Raw genomic sequence first — 17,395 nt, 5'->3', positions numbered from 1 at the left:
TCTGTCATTTCGGGCTTTCCGCAACTTTTTCAGAATTGTACCCATTTTTACCATGGGTTGCCCTTGTCATTAGGACCATCACCGTCTATTCTTTTCTTTTTTCCGATCTCATTTCACCTGCTTTTTTATTTTTCTTTTATTTTTATTAAGAAAATCATAAAAAATAAAGGAAAATAGCAAATTGAAGCCAAAAAATTCCAAACATACACGATAAATAGCTGGTAACCCTGTGTATATGAATATACACTTCTTTGTGATTTTTGGACTTGGATTACCACTTTTTTCCACTTTTTAGCTCCAAAAACACTCTTATTTAGTGATATTTACACATCTAGAGACCCAAATTCATCATTTGATCTCTTCTTGTTGCAAAACAAGGTATATAAGGGCATAAATATTATCAATATCCGCAATCAAACATAAAAAATTGCAAAATCATGTAAGACACTGCCCTTGTAATATAATTTTTTGTTTTTCTTTGTTTTTTCCGCTTGTAGCTGCTTTGTAGCTCCTGTATACCTCCCCCCCTCCTAGTCTGAGTCCTCCCGGACGACTATGAAGTGTCTGTGGGTGAAGCATTGTAGTTGTTTTGGTCATAAGTTCCCAATGCAATTGTAGAGCGATGATACAACAGTCTTTCCAATAAAGCTGCTCTTTGTTTGATTGAAGGATTGGTGGTCGGGTTTTGGGTTGGTTTTGGCACTTCGGTAGTAGAATCAGTAGATGGATTCTTCGTTACCTTGTTGTCTTTTTTTACAATCCAAATCTGCTTCCGCTTTGCTTGTGCTTGCCACAAATCTTTGCGACCCAAACCTGCTTTGTTCTGTTTGTTGATTTCCTCGCCTTGAAATACCTAGGAGTTTCCGTTGATTGTATTGAAGGGAGTTCCTTTTTACAAATCTTTGGGATCCAAATTTGCTTGCTAGCTTTGTGCCGTCATGAACTTCTTTGGAATCCAGATCTGTTTCACTGTCCTTGATTGTCGGGGATCACTCTGTTGTCTGTATTGAAGACTCTGTTTGTGTTTTCTGGCACACCTTTTTTGGTCTCCATACCAACTTTGACTCCGTTTTTTCCAAGGTTGAGCTGTTATATTATTGCTTGTCTTCCTTATCCAATGTTGAGAATTCCTCGTCGAAGAGTAATCCGGTTGTATAGAAACTTTTGGTTGCCATTGCTTCTTCTTTTTCTCTGTTTGTTGTTTGCCCTTGTTCGCGGATTCTTCCTTTGGAGTTGGCTCTGCTCCTTTGGTGAACTTAACTGATTGACTTTCACCTTCGTATTTGATAAGCACTGATTTAGAACTCCAGTCAATCATTGCATTGTATTGCTTCTGCCATGGTTGTCCTAGCAATAATGGATGTTGTGTAGCTTGGTCTTCAACCACGTAAAACATATGAGGATACACATATTGGTTAATCTGTATATGTAAAACTGTGCATCCGACAGTTTTGATTGAATTCTCAGAGTAACTCTTTAACTCTTGCTTGGCAGTTTGTAGTTTAGTGTCATTTGTCAATTGTCTATACAAACTGAGTGAAAGTAGGTTAGCTTGAGCTCCTGAATCCAATAGTGCTCTGGCTTTGATTTGGTTGGTTCCTACTTTGCATTCAATGATGGGTTCTTCTTTGTCATTATCCTTTCTGTTATACTGACTGCGTTTATTCGTATTGCTCCTTCATTGCGCTGTTTCTGACGCAGTAGTCTTCTTTTCTCCATTCTTTCCTTCGCCTCGGCTTGCGCTTCCTCCTCAATCTTTTTCTTTTTCTGGACACGCAGCTTTTCTTGATGTATTTTGAGAAGCATGTCTTGGGTTAGCGGCAAAAGATACTTTTTCACTCTGCATCCACTAATCCAATTGGGCATTTCTTCTCCGTCTAATGTAGCAAGCTTGACGGCTCCACTTGGTGATAGATCTTTAATCACCAGAGGTCCCATCCCTCGCTTTTTAAGCTTCTTAGCATGCTGTTTCAGAGTGTAAACTAGGACATAGTCCCCAACTTTAAACTCTTTAGTCCGCACATGCTTATCAAAAAATTCCTTTTGTCGCCTTTTTTGAGCGTAGATGGAAGCTACTGCTTTTAGGCGAAGCTCATCTAGCTTTTCCAGGTCATCTATTCTATCAGAGAGCTCGTGCCCTGTCCACTCTAGATCCTTAGCCACCCTTAAGGTTGAAATCAAGAATTCTATTGGCAAGATAGCATTTAGCCCAAAAACCATGTTATATGGGGTCGTTCCTATTGATGTTTTATATGCTACCCTATATGCCCATAATGTTGAATGCAACTTCTGGTCCCAGTCAGTTCTCGACTCAGATACAATCTTCGTAAGGACCGTGCATATGGTTTTGTTTGTTGCTTCAGCTTGTCCGTTTGCTTGTGGATGATACGGGGCTGATTTCCTATGGATTACCATGAATTCATCTAGAAGGATCTTTATCACTTCATTTATGAAATGTGTGCCTCGATCACTCACAATTTCTATTGGCAATCCATATCGTACAAAGACGTATTCATACAGAAATTGTGCCGTGGTCCTGGCATCTGCTTTTTGAGTTGCCTTTGCTTCGACCCACTTTGTTAGATAGTCTGTAGCCACAATGATGTATTGTGCATGAGTCTTATATGCAGGAGGTGAAATGGGTCCGACATAATCAATCCCCCATTTTGCAAAAGCTCTTGCCCCCATCATTGGTCTAAGCGGCATATCATCTCTTTTAAGTGGTACTTTGGTCCGCTGACAGTCATCACACCGTTTAACGTATTCCTCAGCGTCCATATGTAATGTTGGCCACCATATTCCTGCGGCTAAGACAAGTTTTGCTGTCTTATCACCTGAGAAATGGCCTCCACCTACTCCTCCATGAGCTTGCTCTAGGATTATCACATACTCAGACTCTGATGCGCAAATCCTAAGCTGGTTGTCTTTACCTCTCTTATAGAGTTGATCTCCTATTAAAGCGTAATCTCTAGCTTCTGTCTCTACAGATTTCTGACGAGCTTTTGACGTTCCTTCTGGAAAGTTCTATTTGTGAGATATTCAACAATATACTGACTCCATTCTGGAGCGATCATTATCTGATATAATGTCGAATACTCGGCTGGCGGTTTTGATGAACATACAATACATACAGTGACATATTCATGTACGCTTTCTTTCATTCCTGGCCAATAGACTCCCAATTGTAACAAATTCCTATATGTGTTCCTTCTTGAACAATGAAATGCACATTCCTGAACATGTGCTTCGCGCAGATATATATTATATTCCTCAGGATTGATGCATAGTCGTAAAACATGATCATTTCCCAATTGATACAACCTTCCTGCAACCAATTGAAGATTCTTGGATTGCTGAATAGCAATATGTTTCAGGTTGTATTCTCTTCTATCGAACTCTCCTCCATAGGTTAATAGGTCAACGACATTTTGAGACCACTTAGGTATCATTTCTATGTTGAACAAGTACGCGTCTGGCATGTCGTCATCTACTCCTATAGGGTCTTCTCCATTCGTCAATCGCGAAAGATGATCAGCTCTAAGATGTGTTTTTCCTTTCTTTACTACTACCGTGAAGTCGAATTCCAGTAAGATAATGAACCATCTCACTATTCTCCCGGTATTGCATGGTTTATTCACTAGGTAGAGCAAGGCTTGGTGATCTGTAAAAAACACAAACTTGTTGGCTAGAAGATAATGCCGAAATTTCTTCACAGCATATATCATTCCTAATCCCTCTCGCTCTGTTGTGGTGTAATTCTTCTCTGCATGGTTGAGCTGTCGACTGGCGTAACAGATAGGAAAATCCATGTTTCCTTCTTCTGGCTGAGCCAGAATGCATCCTATTGCATATGCCGAAGCATCTATGTGCACATGGAATATCTTCTCCCAATCTGGTGATTTCAAGACTGGAGCAGTAATGAGTGCCTCTTTCAATTTCTTGAACGATTCCTCACACTCCTCTGTCCATTCAAAATTCACTATTAGCCTGTAAAGTGGTTGGCCTATTATAGCGTACATGTAAATGAATCGTCTATAATATCCGCAATGTCCCATAAAGCTCTGTACTTGTTTCGCATTGGTTGGTCTAGGCATATCCACTATAACTTTTATCTTCTCTAAATCCGTGGATATTCCGTTTTGTGAGACAATATGTCCTAGAATTCTGCCCTGTCGGACCATAAACACACATTTCTCAGGATTGAGACAAATGCGATATGTCCTACATTTCTCAAATACTTTTCTTAGGTGTTCTAGATGCTCATCTCTCAGTAGAGAATGTACACATAAGTCATCCATGTAGATTTCTAGAAACAGCCTTAAGTATTCTTTGAAAGCATGCGTCATCAGCCTCTGGAAGGTTGCGGGAGCATTGGTTAGACCAAAAGGCATAACCCGATAAGCATAAATTCCCCACTCCGTTGCAAAAGCTGTTTTATGTTGATCTTCCATGCTATGGCTAGCTGGTTATATCCTGAAAAACCATCAAGAAAGGAGTATGCTGTTTTCCCTGATACACGCTCTAGAACATGATCAGTTATCGGCAGGGGATAATTGTCCCTGATTGTTGCAGCATTCACTTTCTTTAAGTTGACACACACTCGGAGTTTTCCGTTCTTCTTAGGTACTACCACAATCGGAGATACCCAATCAGTGTGTTCAATCTCGTATATGAATTCAGCTTCCATTAGCTTATCTATCTCTTCCTTGATTCGCTTAGCAAAAGTATCATTATATGTGTATGGTCTCTGTCTGCTAGGCTTTGCGTCTTGTTTCAGTGGGATTGAGTGTTGGCATATCGATGGGTCAACTCCCTTTAAGTCCTTATAAGACCATGCAAACACATCCCTATACTCTCTGAGAAGACTCAAAAGTCTCTCTTCCTCGCCTGGAGACAAATCTGTGGCTATGTACACCGGTCTAGGCGTCTCACCTGGAGCTGCTAAATCAACTTTTTTTGCATCCTCCGGTCCGTCATAAGATTCGTTCTCCTTCCTCTCTCGAATAGGTGGGGTTAATATCACCTTCCTATCCTCTATTGTGAATTTCCTATAGTGAGAGGGAACATCCATGTTTTCCTTGATTTTGGCGTTTTGTCCTCTCCACTCTCAATTTCTGTCGTCCAAACTTCTTTCAGAGTTTTCTTGAGCTCTCTGTACTTGTTTCTACGTTCTAACTTGGACTCCGTGTGTTCTCTGTTGCGCTTGTTCTTTTCTGATTTTTCTGTTTCAGTTTTCGTTCCATTATTTTGAACTTGATTTCTTGAGCCTCTTTTGTCTTTTCGTAAGCTCTTTTGATCACTGCCTCTCATTCTTCCAGAAATCTTATCCTTAACACAATCTTCAGCCTTTACTAGCATTAGGAATTGATTTTTTCCTCTTATTCTAGGCATCGGATTGGTTCTAACCCCTTTTGTTTTTTTCTTTGCTCTATAGTGTTTCTGGCGTTGTTTAGTTTGGTTCGGAAAATCATAAAATCGGACATCCGTTATAGTTTCTTCGTTTCCGCTTGAATTGTCCGTTGACTCGTTGTCTGCTTCATTTCCCCACTCTGGATGATTGGGAATGTCGTGAAACACCTCTTCTTCATCTTCCTTTTCCAGTGTATCGTTCTTTTCAGTTTCTTTTTTGAGTACAGTTCTCAACATGAAATACGGAACCACGTCGTACCCGTCCTTGTCGCAAAATTTCGTTGTGGGACCATCCGGAATTGCACAAACATCTAGGGTTGCTAGAATGTGTGTCCATTCTAATGGTTCAAACGTGTCCTCTGGAAAGGGTTCTCCTACATAAGTTTCGTCTTCGATAGCCCTTTCTAAAACACATTCTTCTCGTTTCAGACTTCCACATTTCGAAGCTCCACACATCCATAACTCCTTGGGTTTACCTAACCAAGCTGGAAATTCGGATCCCGCCAAAGTAGCTGAATCAAACTCCTCTACCGGTGTTCGGTTCACATCTTTGTAGCTATGGTCTTTCAGGTTCACACGTGTAGTGGTTTCCATATTTCTCAGGTATATGTGATCGTAGCCCCAATCCTGGACCATTTTCAACTGTCTCATGAATGGTCTTCCCAGTATGATATCATAGTTATTCTCCTTGCCAAAATCGACAATAGCAAAAGTATGTTCGTATTCAATGCCGCAAGAAGTCACTACAACTTTCTCTAATAACCCCATAGGTTTCTCCATGTGTCCATCTGCTAATTGGAGTTTCAACCTAGTCTTCCTTATTGCTGGTTTCCCCCATTTTTTCCAGATTTCTTTTGTAGCAATGGCTACCCCAGCTCCGCTGTCTAGTATTGCCATTGTGTTCACTCCTTGGAATTCAACTGGTAAGGTTGTATTCCCCTCTTCACCTTCGCAATACTCTCCGACCTTGTTTAAGGGTACAGGCTTAGCGTTCTTTTGTGGCTTGCTCAGCTCCTCTATGCTCTCTTGCAATCTCGATGTTGGATCTTTTATCCCGAATTTCTCCAAGCATTTTCCTACAGTGGTCCACATATGTGGTCTTAGCCTCAAAAGCTCAGCTAGAGTGATAGTGCATGTCACTGGTGTTGACAAAATCTCTATCAATCCTTGCGAGTCCATGACTTTTTCTGATGAGATTTTTCGTGAGGGAAGTGCTCTAATCTCGGATTTTGCTTCATACTCTCCTAAGTATGAAGGTAAGGTTTTCAGTGAATGAGGTTTGCTCTCCATTGTTCTAACAGAGCCCCCATCTCCCCAGTAAGATTGCAGATCCAAGTCCACTTGAGATCCTGCCTCAAATTCCACTATGGGAGGATTCCTGATGTCCTTTTCCCAATTTGTCTGATTAGCTTGGCAACTTAGCTCGTTTGCAAAGTTTGCCTCTCTCACTTGTTTCCAAAATTCATTGTAATCCTCATCTCTTCCGTAAGACCTCTGTATGACTGGATGAAAACTCTCTATCTCCTGATCGGTTGTGTTCAATACTATGCGGTCATCCTTTTGTGTATTTTCAGGCTTTTGTGCACTGGGAGTCTTTTCAGCTACCCGTGAAACGATAGTCTCTTGCTGAATTGGGTTTTCCGTTCCACAATTCATTGTTTCTCTTGGTGGTTCTAATAAAGCTTGTGCAGTCTCGATCATTCTCTGGCACATTTCAAGTCTCTGCTTTTCCAATTCTGCGTTTGGGTATGTCATCCACCTCTGTTCTTGTGTTTGGTTGTTCTTTAACCTAGCTTCGTAAGCTCTCATCAGTGCGTCCAATGGTTCGTGTACTTGTCGACTAGCACTGATCCCCCTGAGCTTAAGCTCGTTGTTTCTTTGATACTCTTTTGTTTCGTTCTTTCCGGGCTCATCTCTCGTTTCCCGTTTTGACTCTCAAGTTTTTCTAATCTAGCTTTAGTTTGCTTTAGTTCCTCAGCTAGAATAGCGTCTTCACGTTCTTTTCTCAACTTCATGCGTGCTTTTCTAGCTTTCCATGTGTTTTTCTGACTCCGCGGTCCTTGACTAACCACTTCAGTCGCTAACTTTCCATTCTCAGGTTCTCTAGTGGTTTTCTTAGCTTGAGCTCTAGTAACAACTTGCGTTGGTATCAGAGTTTCATTTTCAGACCCACTGCTGGTAGGAATAGTTTCTAGCATATTCAATGTCGTCTTTTGCACTTTGTTTGGATTCTTTGAACAATCCTCAATGAAGTGAGTAACCCCACACTCAGTGCAATAAGCGTTAATTCTAATGATTTCCGTATGTGGGCAAACATTCATCAGATGGTCACCTCCACACTTGTAACAGGGTCCTAGTGCTGGTCTTGGTCCGCTTGATTCGTCCTTTGTGGATAGGATGGTCTTTGTCCTGTTAACCCTCCATGAGCTATGAACATCAAGGTTCTTGCGTCCAAATTGTATCTCTCTTCATCAGAAGCACTTGTAACTGTTGGTGTTCCAACATTCCCCATCATGCCCCATGGTTCTGGTTGTTTTGGTTCTTCTGGTGGGTAATAAACTGTCGGAGACATGTGTGCACCCGATTCTTCGTAATAGGCTTGAACAGGCACTAAGGCTTGTTCTTCCTGATTCTCTAAAGTTGGTGCATATCTAATGCCCACTGGTCTTGCTCCTGGTAAAGGTGGTTGTTGTCCCAATACCGGTTGCGGTCTTTCTATCCCCATAGGTCCTGGTACATTTCCCGTTGGGTATCGAGGTACTGGATGTATCTGAGGTGGTGCTAATTGAGCAGGAGGTGCATACTGGCGCTCCCTTACATACCCTTTGTTGTAATAGCACTCCTCTGTTGGATGATTTGTCCATTTTTGTTCAATAGCACACCATTTCAGTGTTTTTGGCAATGGTTTTTGGTATGGTGCCATCCTTTTTAGAGCATCTTCTATCATTTGCTCTACATTTGGCATGGTTGTTGTTTGAACATTCTTTTTAGTGGTAGTCTCGCTCGCTACGGAGGAGGAGCTACTGGATGCAAAATCTGTATCCGCTGACACCTCTCCATAAACCGTACAGTTATCCACTAAGTACAATGCCTCTCTCGTTACTTGCTCGAAACTTGTACAAGCTTTCAAGTGCAAGTCCTTCTTGAGAGTGTCGTTCCTCAGTCCCTCAATAAAGAGAACAGATAGTCTGTCATCTTGTGGTCGTTCACGTACTGGACATCTCTCAATGTATTGTTTGAAGCGAAGTGAAGCTTCCTTCACTTTTTCGTGTTCTCTCTGTTTAAAAGCATATATTTGTGAGACCGTATTGTGCTTAATCCCTCGTTTTGAGAATTCCTCAGCAAACTCTCTTAGCAAATGGTCAATGTCATGGAATCCCCCAATGTTCATTGGTTGAAACCATGTCAATGCGGTACCTTCTAGAGTAAGACCAAATCCCTCGTATTGTGTATGGAAATCTGTTATCTGCTCAGCTCTTAAGACTTGCTTAAAGAGTGACACATGTGCATACGGATGTCCTGAACCACCATACTTCTTTGGCATACACTTGGCTACTTGAGATGGTCTCATACGTCTATGATCTGCTACCAATCTCATTGCTCCTGTGTCTCGGCTAAAGCTTTCTCTAGCACCATGGACTTCATGGGTTACTCTTGTCGGTTCCTCTGCCCTGAATCTACTACTGGGAGGTAAATGTGATGGTTCCGCTTCAAACCTTGGACCTGGAGTGGTATAGGTGGGGTTTGGAACTGCACTACCTCGATTCGTCTCCATTGACTCTCTGGAATGTAATGATCCTATTGGTCCGAGCTTCGAGTCCCAAGGTTGACTGAAAGAGTCAGCAACCTGAGTTCTTTGTCCTCCTGTTGTCATTGAGTTTTGCACTCCAGTTGTTGGTGCTGGTCTATGTGAGCTAGAAGTAACATAATACTGATGTAGCGGTCCCCCAAAGTATGTATATCCTTCTAATTCTTTCTTGCCCATTGTTGAGTATTGCCTGCCATACTTATCGTAAGCAACAATTTTCACTTCCGATCCCTCTGTGTAGGTAAAGACATAAAGTCTTTTTTGGTCTGTCAACTCTCCGGTGTAGGGTTCTTCACATCTATAATAGAGATCTTGCTCCCCATTATTATATTTGTATAGCCCCACATAGATGTTATCAGTGTTGATCCTTGTAGTTTCATTCTCTCTTCTTAACCTCGCATTAGGGAAGTTCATTATTGGTGCTTTCTCCTCGAGTTCTTCATCTATTTTGGCTTTGGTGCCCATCAATCCCCACTTGTCCACAATGTTAGGGTTTAGGACTACCAAGTACATGGTACCCTCGTCATCTAGATATCTATCTCCGCTATAGCTCACAGGCACTAAGTCCTTGAACTCACTAGGTCTATCTTCTATCTTTACACAATAGCGGTCCATTCCATCTTTGTAGATCTTGGCACCTTGCTCATTGTCGTACTGGTATTTTATGAACAATAGCTTCATTGTGGCGGAAGGGTTTGATGATCCTGCTGCCATATTTTCTCTGTTGTTCAGGTTCAAGGGTTCCAAGTTTTCCGTGAAAATCTCGTAAGATTTCTCCGAAGAAGTATCAGAGACACTTCCTTCAAAGATAGGCTCTAATGGTTGCACCCAACTTTGGTTTACACTCCCCTCGGTTGATATGACACTTGCTGGTTCCCCTTGTTTTGGTTGATTATTCCGGAGATTCCTGCCCGATCTCAAATTCATCAATTCCCCTAAAGGACTGTAACTTTTTCGTCTCGGCAATTTGTTTTCCCAGGTTTTTGTGGTCAGAATTGATCCAAACTGACTGATACTTGGTCAATTGTTTAATCTTGTCAGTCGGACAACTTCTGTTTCATCAAGTGAGAATTTTGTTGCAGTTATGCTGAAAAAGACATTATACGCGTATGATGTCTTTTTTCACAGATTTTGACTATTTTGGTTATGCTCACTCTCAGTGGCCCCTTTATGCTCTGTTCACTCACAAAATTCAGTTTGAACTCTGTTTGAGCAAGTTATGGCTAGTTCAGGCTTTTCTTGGCAATTTTCCGCTTTTGACTTGTTTTTGGGTCAATTGTGATCCAAATGGGATGAAACTTGAAAGATAACCTCTAGACAGCTATTACAATGGATCTGTGTTGGCAAAGTATCAAAATATGTCCAAAATTAGGTCAAAGACATCATACGCGTATGATGTCTTTTTCATCAATTTGGGTCCAAACTTGATATTTATGCTTTCTACAGTGTTTGTAACAATCTTGTCAGGTCAGATTTCAAAAATAAGCAGTGGAAGTGCCAAAAGACATTATACGCGTATGATGTCTTTTGTCCCAGATTTTGACTATTTTTGGTTTTAAGCCTTCTCCAATGTTTATAATTGAGTTTCAAGTGTTTTTGTCAGGTTTGAATGTAAAAAAAACAAGATCTGAATCCAAAATTTCCTTTTCTTTGCGTTTCTTGGACTCCGACTTGTCTTTTTGGGTTCCTTTGAGTGTTAATGCTCTTGTTTTAAGTTGATCTTAGGGTAAAACCCCCCCTTCTAAACACTCTGGCAATGTCAAATTTTCAATTTTAGTCTCTGTTTAGGCCCTAAGACATCATACGCGTATGATGTCTAAAGATGCAGATTTCCAGTTTTTCAGCACAGAACTCTTCCAATAGCTCTTTTAAGTGCTCAGCAACAATCAGTTACACAGAAAATTTTTCGGAACTTTGTTTATTGCATATTTCACTACCAAAGAGACTTTTTCAGTGATCTAACATGCAATCAAACACATCAAGCTAATAGAACACCAATTGATAGCTCTAGATCAGGATCAAATCAGGCCCTACCTAAGCTACTTCTAATCATAAAATGGATTTTTTTGCTATTGAAAATAAAAAGAGATTTACTACCACACAAGGGGTAGAAATTGCTTTTTATGTCAACAACCACTTAAACACCATCAAAAACAATCTAATCTAAGCTAAACTAAAAATACTGTCAACACGGAAGACCCAGGAATACCCCACTTCCTAGTATCTCTAGAGACCTTCGGAGTCCACCACTCCTAGATCTTTTCTAACTAAAGTATACAAAGTAGTTTATACGACTCACCTCGTAGGATTAGTCTAAGGTCACCTACTTAGGGCTCTCGTCCCCGGCAGCGGCGCCAAATGTTAAGGCGGTTACGCCGCTAGCGGAAGCTAAATAGCGAGAACTCAACCAACAACAGAATTTGTCAGACGAGGACGGAGCTTGACCCGCAGGCGCATGGAAACAACTAGGTGGGTGTCAAATCACCTACTCGACCTTCTAATGACAATCACTACTAAGGAAATCAAATCTAAGTCCTAAAACACGCAAGTGACTGAAATCCGTACTACGAACGAATGCTATACGAAACAAGATCTAGAATCATCGAATCGATCTCAAACTCAAGGGGAAGTCTATACACTAGGTAAGAACAACACCCTAAAGACTTGAACTGCAAAATCAACCTATAATCACTCCGTGCGGTAAACGCGTATGAAGACAGGCCGAAAAATACAGGTGACCTAAACTTGACCCCGATGGTACTAATGTGTAGCTCTACTCGTTGTGGTTCTATAGATATGCTGCACGCTCTATTCCGACACACGAGTTGGAAGAAAACTCACACCGAAGCTCGTAGGAACTTATCACACGTAGAAGCCGATAGCGCGCACTCTTGGTATCAGTGCGTAGCTCTCACCGTTGCTAACACAATGGCGGTGTCGCTTCTCCAATGGCGGCCCCGTAGCTCGCGTAGCAAGAAGATAAGACTCTCTCTCTCTCTCTCTCTCTCTCTCTCTCTCTCTCTCAGACACAGTCACGGCGCTCAAAAACTCACTTTGATTAATAATTGAATCTCCTTAGGTTACAAAACTTTGGCTTATATACCTCAGCCTTGGAGGTGAGAACATCTCTAATTATTTACATCAGCAGGTGAAATTAAGTCGGGATTACAGGCTGGAAACTCAATTGAGTCCCGTTACTTAATGAATGGCTCAAATCAAAATTAATGTCGGAAAGACATTTATTACAATCAATGGTTACAAAATGATGGGTGTGAGCAAAAATGCGGGTGTGATCCTCTGCTGGCTCAACACTATCACTTTCATTAGGATCCATGTTATCAACGTAAGAGTGGCAGAAAGAGAAAGGTAAGTGTTCTTCTCTTTTATTAACTTTTTATAATCTTGGAAAAGAATATTTCTTTGATTTTTAACGTCGTATTCTATGCTTTTTATATTGAAGATGAGTGAGAAAATGAAAACACTTAGTGAGATTGACAGCGCTCGCAAAAGAGAGAGCAATGTCAACGAAAAGGTATATAACTTAATTTAGGGGTAAACTTAATTTTGTGTTATAAAGAGTCTAAGTAAAAGATTGCTTTCTTCTCTTTTTATGGTTAGATTGTGAGTACAAGTTCAAGAAAAATATTGATTATGATGATTCTGCAAAGGTTGCAAAGGTGAGTGTTTAAAAGTACATGCTTATAAGGATTAGTAGTGAATCCATATAAAATATCTTATTAGATTTTTTTCTTTTGTAGATGGATTCGTACACATTAGAGGATATGGAGACTATCTTATTGGTGTACACTAAGAAGAGAATAGTCAATGAGATGTATTTTTCGCTTCGAAAGGCGTATATGAATTTGAAGAAAGAGGAGATTACTTTCAAAGCTTATACTAAGGATTTGAAAAATCCAGATAGCCACTTGATGGTAAAGCAAGTTACGAGTTGGCTAATCGATATGAAGAAGATAGTCATTCATGGCTACTCACCTTTGAGTGCCAATGATATTGAACTTTTTTGTTAGAAGCATATTTCATGGCAAAAACTTGTGATTTTGACTTTAGGAAGTTATTATGCTCTTTTAAATTGGGACTATGTTTAATAAATTTAAAACATTGTAATGTGGTGAGCTCTCAAAATTTGTCTTCTATGCGTTTTGTCTACATTATTTGTGATGTGATATTTAAGTATAGTTGTTGCTTTAATTATGGTCAATTTAATTACAAAGAGTTAGAGATTTTCTCCATATAGATAGTAGGGATTATACATATAGATGAAAGAGCAATTAGGTGTTCAAATTACCTATATAGATAATTTTGTATATGTAGAATGAGATTCTATGCTTGAATTACTACATAGAGAATGTTTCACGTTCTCTAGTTTGGACTTTTATTAGGTACGTATATCTAAAGTAGTAAAAAACAAAGAGAATTTATTTTTTTTGCTATGTAGAGAAAGGTCAAAAGTTCCTTGTGATCATGAGGCCATGCAGGCCATAGCCGCGAGGCAAGCAAGGGAATGAGGAGAACGTGTCGCTTGGGGGAGAGCACAAAGGATTGGAGATCACAAGGCTTATGCAGGCATGTACTGAGAACGAGAGAGAGGCACCATTTGATGGCGAGACCGAGCAGGCCATGAAAGGGGGCCAAGCAAGAGGAGCCGTGAGGGTGATGAGAACACGAGCAAGCCATGCCCAGAGGGGGACCCAAGGGCCATTTGTAGGGAATGACAGAGAAGCGAGGAGAGAGAGGGAGAGCCTCAGCTATGTAGAAAAATGAGGAGAGAGAAAGCCTCTGTGGGCTATCGAGTTAAGAGAGAGAGAGAGAGAGAGAGAGAGAGAGAGAGAGAGAGAGAGAGAGAGAGAGAGAGAGAGAGAGAGAGAGAGAACTGCCCTGTAGGACCAAATCGAGAGAGAGAAAGAAGAGGGAGAAAGGGCTCTGTCAGTAGATTGAAAGGAGTTTTGTTATCCTTGTAATTAAACTATCCATTTTACTTTCTAAACTAACCAAGGGGGGAAGGGCTCCCCATAGGCAAGAGAGAGTGAGAATCTCTCTGAGAGTTTGAAAGGGACATGAGAGAAGGGGAGCGCGAGGCAGTGCATGAGATGAGGGAGGTGGTTTGCAGGCTATTCAAAGGATGAGGCCACGACGTCATTGTGTATGAAAGGAGGTATGCATTGGTTCGGCCTTGTAGAAGATGGGAGATGGAGTGGGATACAAGCCATTGCCGGGCTGTATAGCGAGGGAAAAAGAGGGAGAATCGAACCTTGTGGGTTGCAGGCCGCGAGCAAGATAGAGTGAGAATCTCTCTGCAGTGATTCAAAGAGGGCAAGAGAAGCTCTCCGAAGTAAACCGGATTCTCTACAAGGTTAATCTAAATGATTATTAAAGTCACCTAGGGAGCACTCCCATAGCAAGAGAGAGGAAACAAACCGTCAAAAGTTGCCTTGTTCGCATGAGAATCGAGGAGGGAGAAGCCATCTTTAGGTTGCCCGTGTGTGTGACATAGGGGAACCCCACTGCTCTTCAATGCAAGAAGAGAGAGAGAGAGAGAGAGAGAGAGAGAGGAGAAGCTGGCCATTTGAAGGGGCCGCAATGAGTACATCTACAAAATTTAGATTACAAAAAAATACCATCCGGCGTGAAGAAGCCCTTGGCGAGATGAGGAAGAAGTCAAGCCATCGATAAGTTTCTTCTTTTTCTCATAACGTTGGATGTAAATTTATGTTGATTGATAAAAAAAACTCATAAAACACGAACATTTGAGTGTCTCTTTCGCTCTCTGTGTCTCTCTCCATTTTCATAATAAACACATAAATGTCTTCATGATTCTGTTCTCGAGTCTGAGCGAGTATATGCAGGCCGAGCATTGCGTGTGCTAGAGAGAGAGAGAGAGAATTTGATACATGTTTTGGCAGATGATTTAGCCGCACTTACATTGCCTAGGCTCCTTGTTTTGGGAGTGAGCGTAGCATATTGCGTGAGCTGTTTTGTTTGCTAGGTTTTTCTTGGTCTTGGTCTACTCCATGGCCAGGCCATAGAAAAATATATATCAATGGTCCCAAGATGAAGCTGAGGTAGAAGCACAATTAGTGACTGCATAGGCACTAGGAGTATCACAAGGACTGATTGGGGATGCTTCATATGGGAGACATTATATGCACTAGGAACAATGGGAGAATTGGTACGGGATACCCTTCTTTCTTCTTCCTGCAATGAATTGATGATACCATCCAAGGAGGGCAGCGGATCTTTCTCCTTTAAAACGGTAACAATCTGATGGAATTTATCAGGCAAACTTTTTAACAAAACAGCTATGAGATCTTTTTCTGGTAGCACTGGGGCTTCGACATAAACAAGTTGAGTTTTAATACTCTTCAATCCGTTAACTAAAGATATATTGTTTTCATCAGCAGGCATAGCAAGAGAGTACAACTCCATCTTTAGACTCATCATGGAATACTTAGCTTTAGCACCAAAAACCTTCTCTAACTGTATCCAGCCAGTGTTGGGAGATTGCATGTCATCCAGATAATGAATAAAATCATCTTCAAGAGATGTTATAATAATACCTAATGCTTGCTCTTCCTTGCGTTGTTGCTCGGCAGATAATGCCCTGGTAACTGCAACCGATGTACCTGCTTCATCGGTGGACATTGGCTTCAGGACACTGCATAAATTTTTCCGCATAAGATAACCTTTTAGTTTATTTTTCCAGGTGTGGAAGCCGGATCTGTTGAATTTATCTACTTTCAACGCCATATTTGAAGCTTTATAGCTTTTGATTTGATGTCGTTTGAATTGTGCTCCAAGCCAAGGTTTTGTTCGATGTTGAATCGCGAAGCCGAAAAAGAATCCCTTTGTGTGTGAAAAGCACTACCACAGCCTTGATAGATTTTTGCATAGGGCTATCAAATTCTCACCAATTAACACAAGAGTTGTCCTTGTTTATATTGAGCTTTTGATTCTCGTTGTTATGTGCAGTGGAGGCTAGTGTGTGCACATGTTTTGACCTCGTGAAAAAAAGGGGAAAAAAACGTTTTTGTTTCTATTTTCTCAACTGCCAAAACCTTGCTGCTGCAGATCAAGAAAGCATCGAATTCGGGCTCAACACTACTAGGTGTGTGCGTGTGTGTCCACGCAACCAAAAACACAATCACTTTCCAGTGCCCAATGTTAAGCTGCAATACCGACGATGAGGGGCTGCAGGAGGCGAGTACCCTAGTTGCCTAGCGCTACAGTCATTCTCGACTCAGCTTGCCCAATTCTCCCTTGCTCGATTCACTTGCAGAGTTGCTCCCAAGCTTTCTCGACTTCTCTGTACAGATTACCTCCAAGCCAACTTTCGATTTGGAGGACCTACACACGCCGAGTGGGGAATAAGAAGCCAGCTGGGGATCGAAAACGCTCTGATATCAGCGATAAGCTTGAGGGCTATGGAGGATGATTGCGTCCACCCATTGCGAGAGAGAGAAAAGAGAGAGAGAGAGTCAACAGAGTAAACACCATGCTTTTCTATTTGCTTGCATTAAACAAAACAAAAGCCTTACACAATATATATAAAAGGGACTTTCCATGCACATGCCACATAGGCCAAAGCATTATTGGTGGTCCAAAAAGTGGTGTCTTGGACACTACTTTGATAGCAACTTAAAGATCCCAATTTCATGTGTCTCGTTTGAGCATACTAGCCATGTTGTATATCATAGGAAAGCTTCTAACAAGGAGAATCCAAAACTTCAATGTCCATAAAATTTTGATAATATTTGCAAACATTTTACCATGTTCTACTTTTTGCTAAGCCAACCATCAAAAAGTGAAATAGTGGTACCACCAATACATGCTTTCACCCACTGGAGAGACTGGACTTTACTTTGCATGCTATAAGAGATGTTCGCACGGGCTTGGAAACCCAACAAGATGGCCTAAAACAGCTAGACCATGTATTATCGACCATACCACGCTTACGGCCAAATGATGATAGTTATCCATTGTGTAATCATTGCATCATGAAGTCCATTTTTGTAACCTTTTGGAATGATTAATAATTATAGATCTCTTTTTCATTTGTAGATGGCAGTCTACCATTATCTTTCGGAATAAGGGATACTTTTGTGATGAATGGTTTATGGTGTTTGTGTTAAGTATTAACTGCTTCATAACTTATGTAATTGT

At 41.0% G+C, this 17,395-nt stretch overlaps 1 protein-coding gene across 4 annotated transcripts in view; it reads left to right on the top strand.

Annotated features, from left to right (window-relative positions):
* LOC147423673 (uncharacterized) overlaps window positions 1–13,358 on the top strand; it is a 32,108-nt gene extending 18,750 nt beyond the window's left edge. For all 4 annotated transcript variants that reach the window (XM_086501932.1, XM_086501930.1, XM_086501928.1 and 1 more), the window contains one exon: window positions 12,976–13,358. In XM_086501932.1, the coding sequence (XP_086358058.1) occupies window positions 12,976–13,245 (270 nt within the window). In that variant the 3' untranslated portion in view covers window positions 13,246–13,358. The remainder of the gene's footprint in view (window positions 1–12,975) is intronic.
* Window positions 13,359–17,395: the final 4,037 nt, after the last annotated feature.

The sequence above is a fragment of the Adiantum capillus-veneris genome, chromosome 26 (assembly GCF_014529385.1).
Source record: "Adiantum capillus-veneris isolate H3 chromosome 26, ASM1452938v2, whole genome shotgun sequence".
Taxonomy (NCBI): domain Eukaryota; kingdom Viridiplantae; phylum Streptophyta; class Polypodiopsida; order Polypodiales; family Pteridaceae; genus Adiantum; species Adiantum capillus-veneris.
The sequence above is the reverse complement of the archived record's forward strand: the minus strand, read 5'-3'. Positions and strand labels throughout refer to the sequence as shown.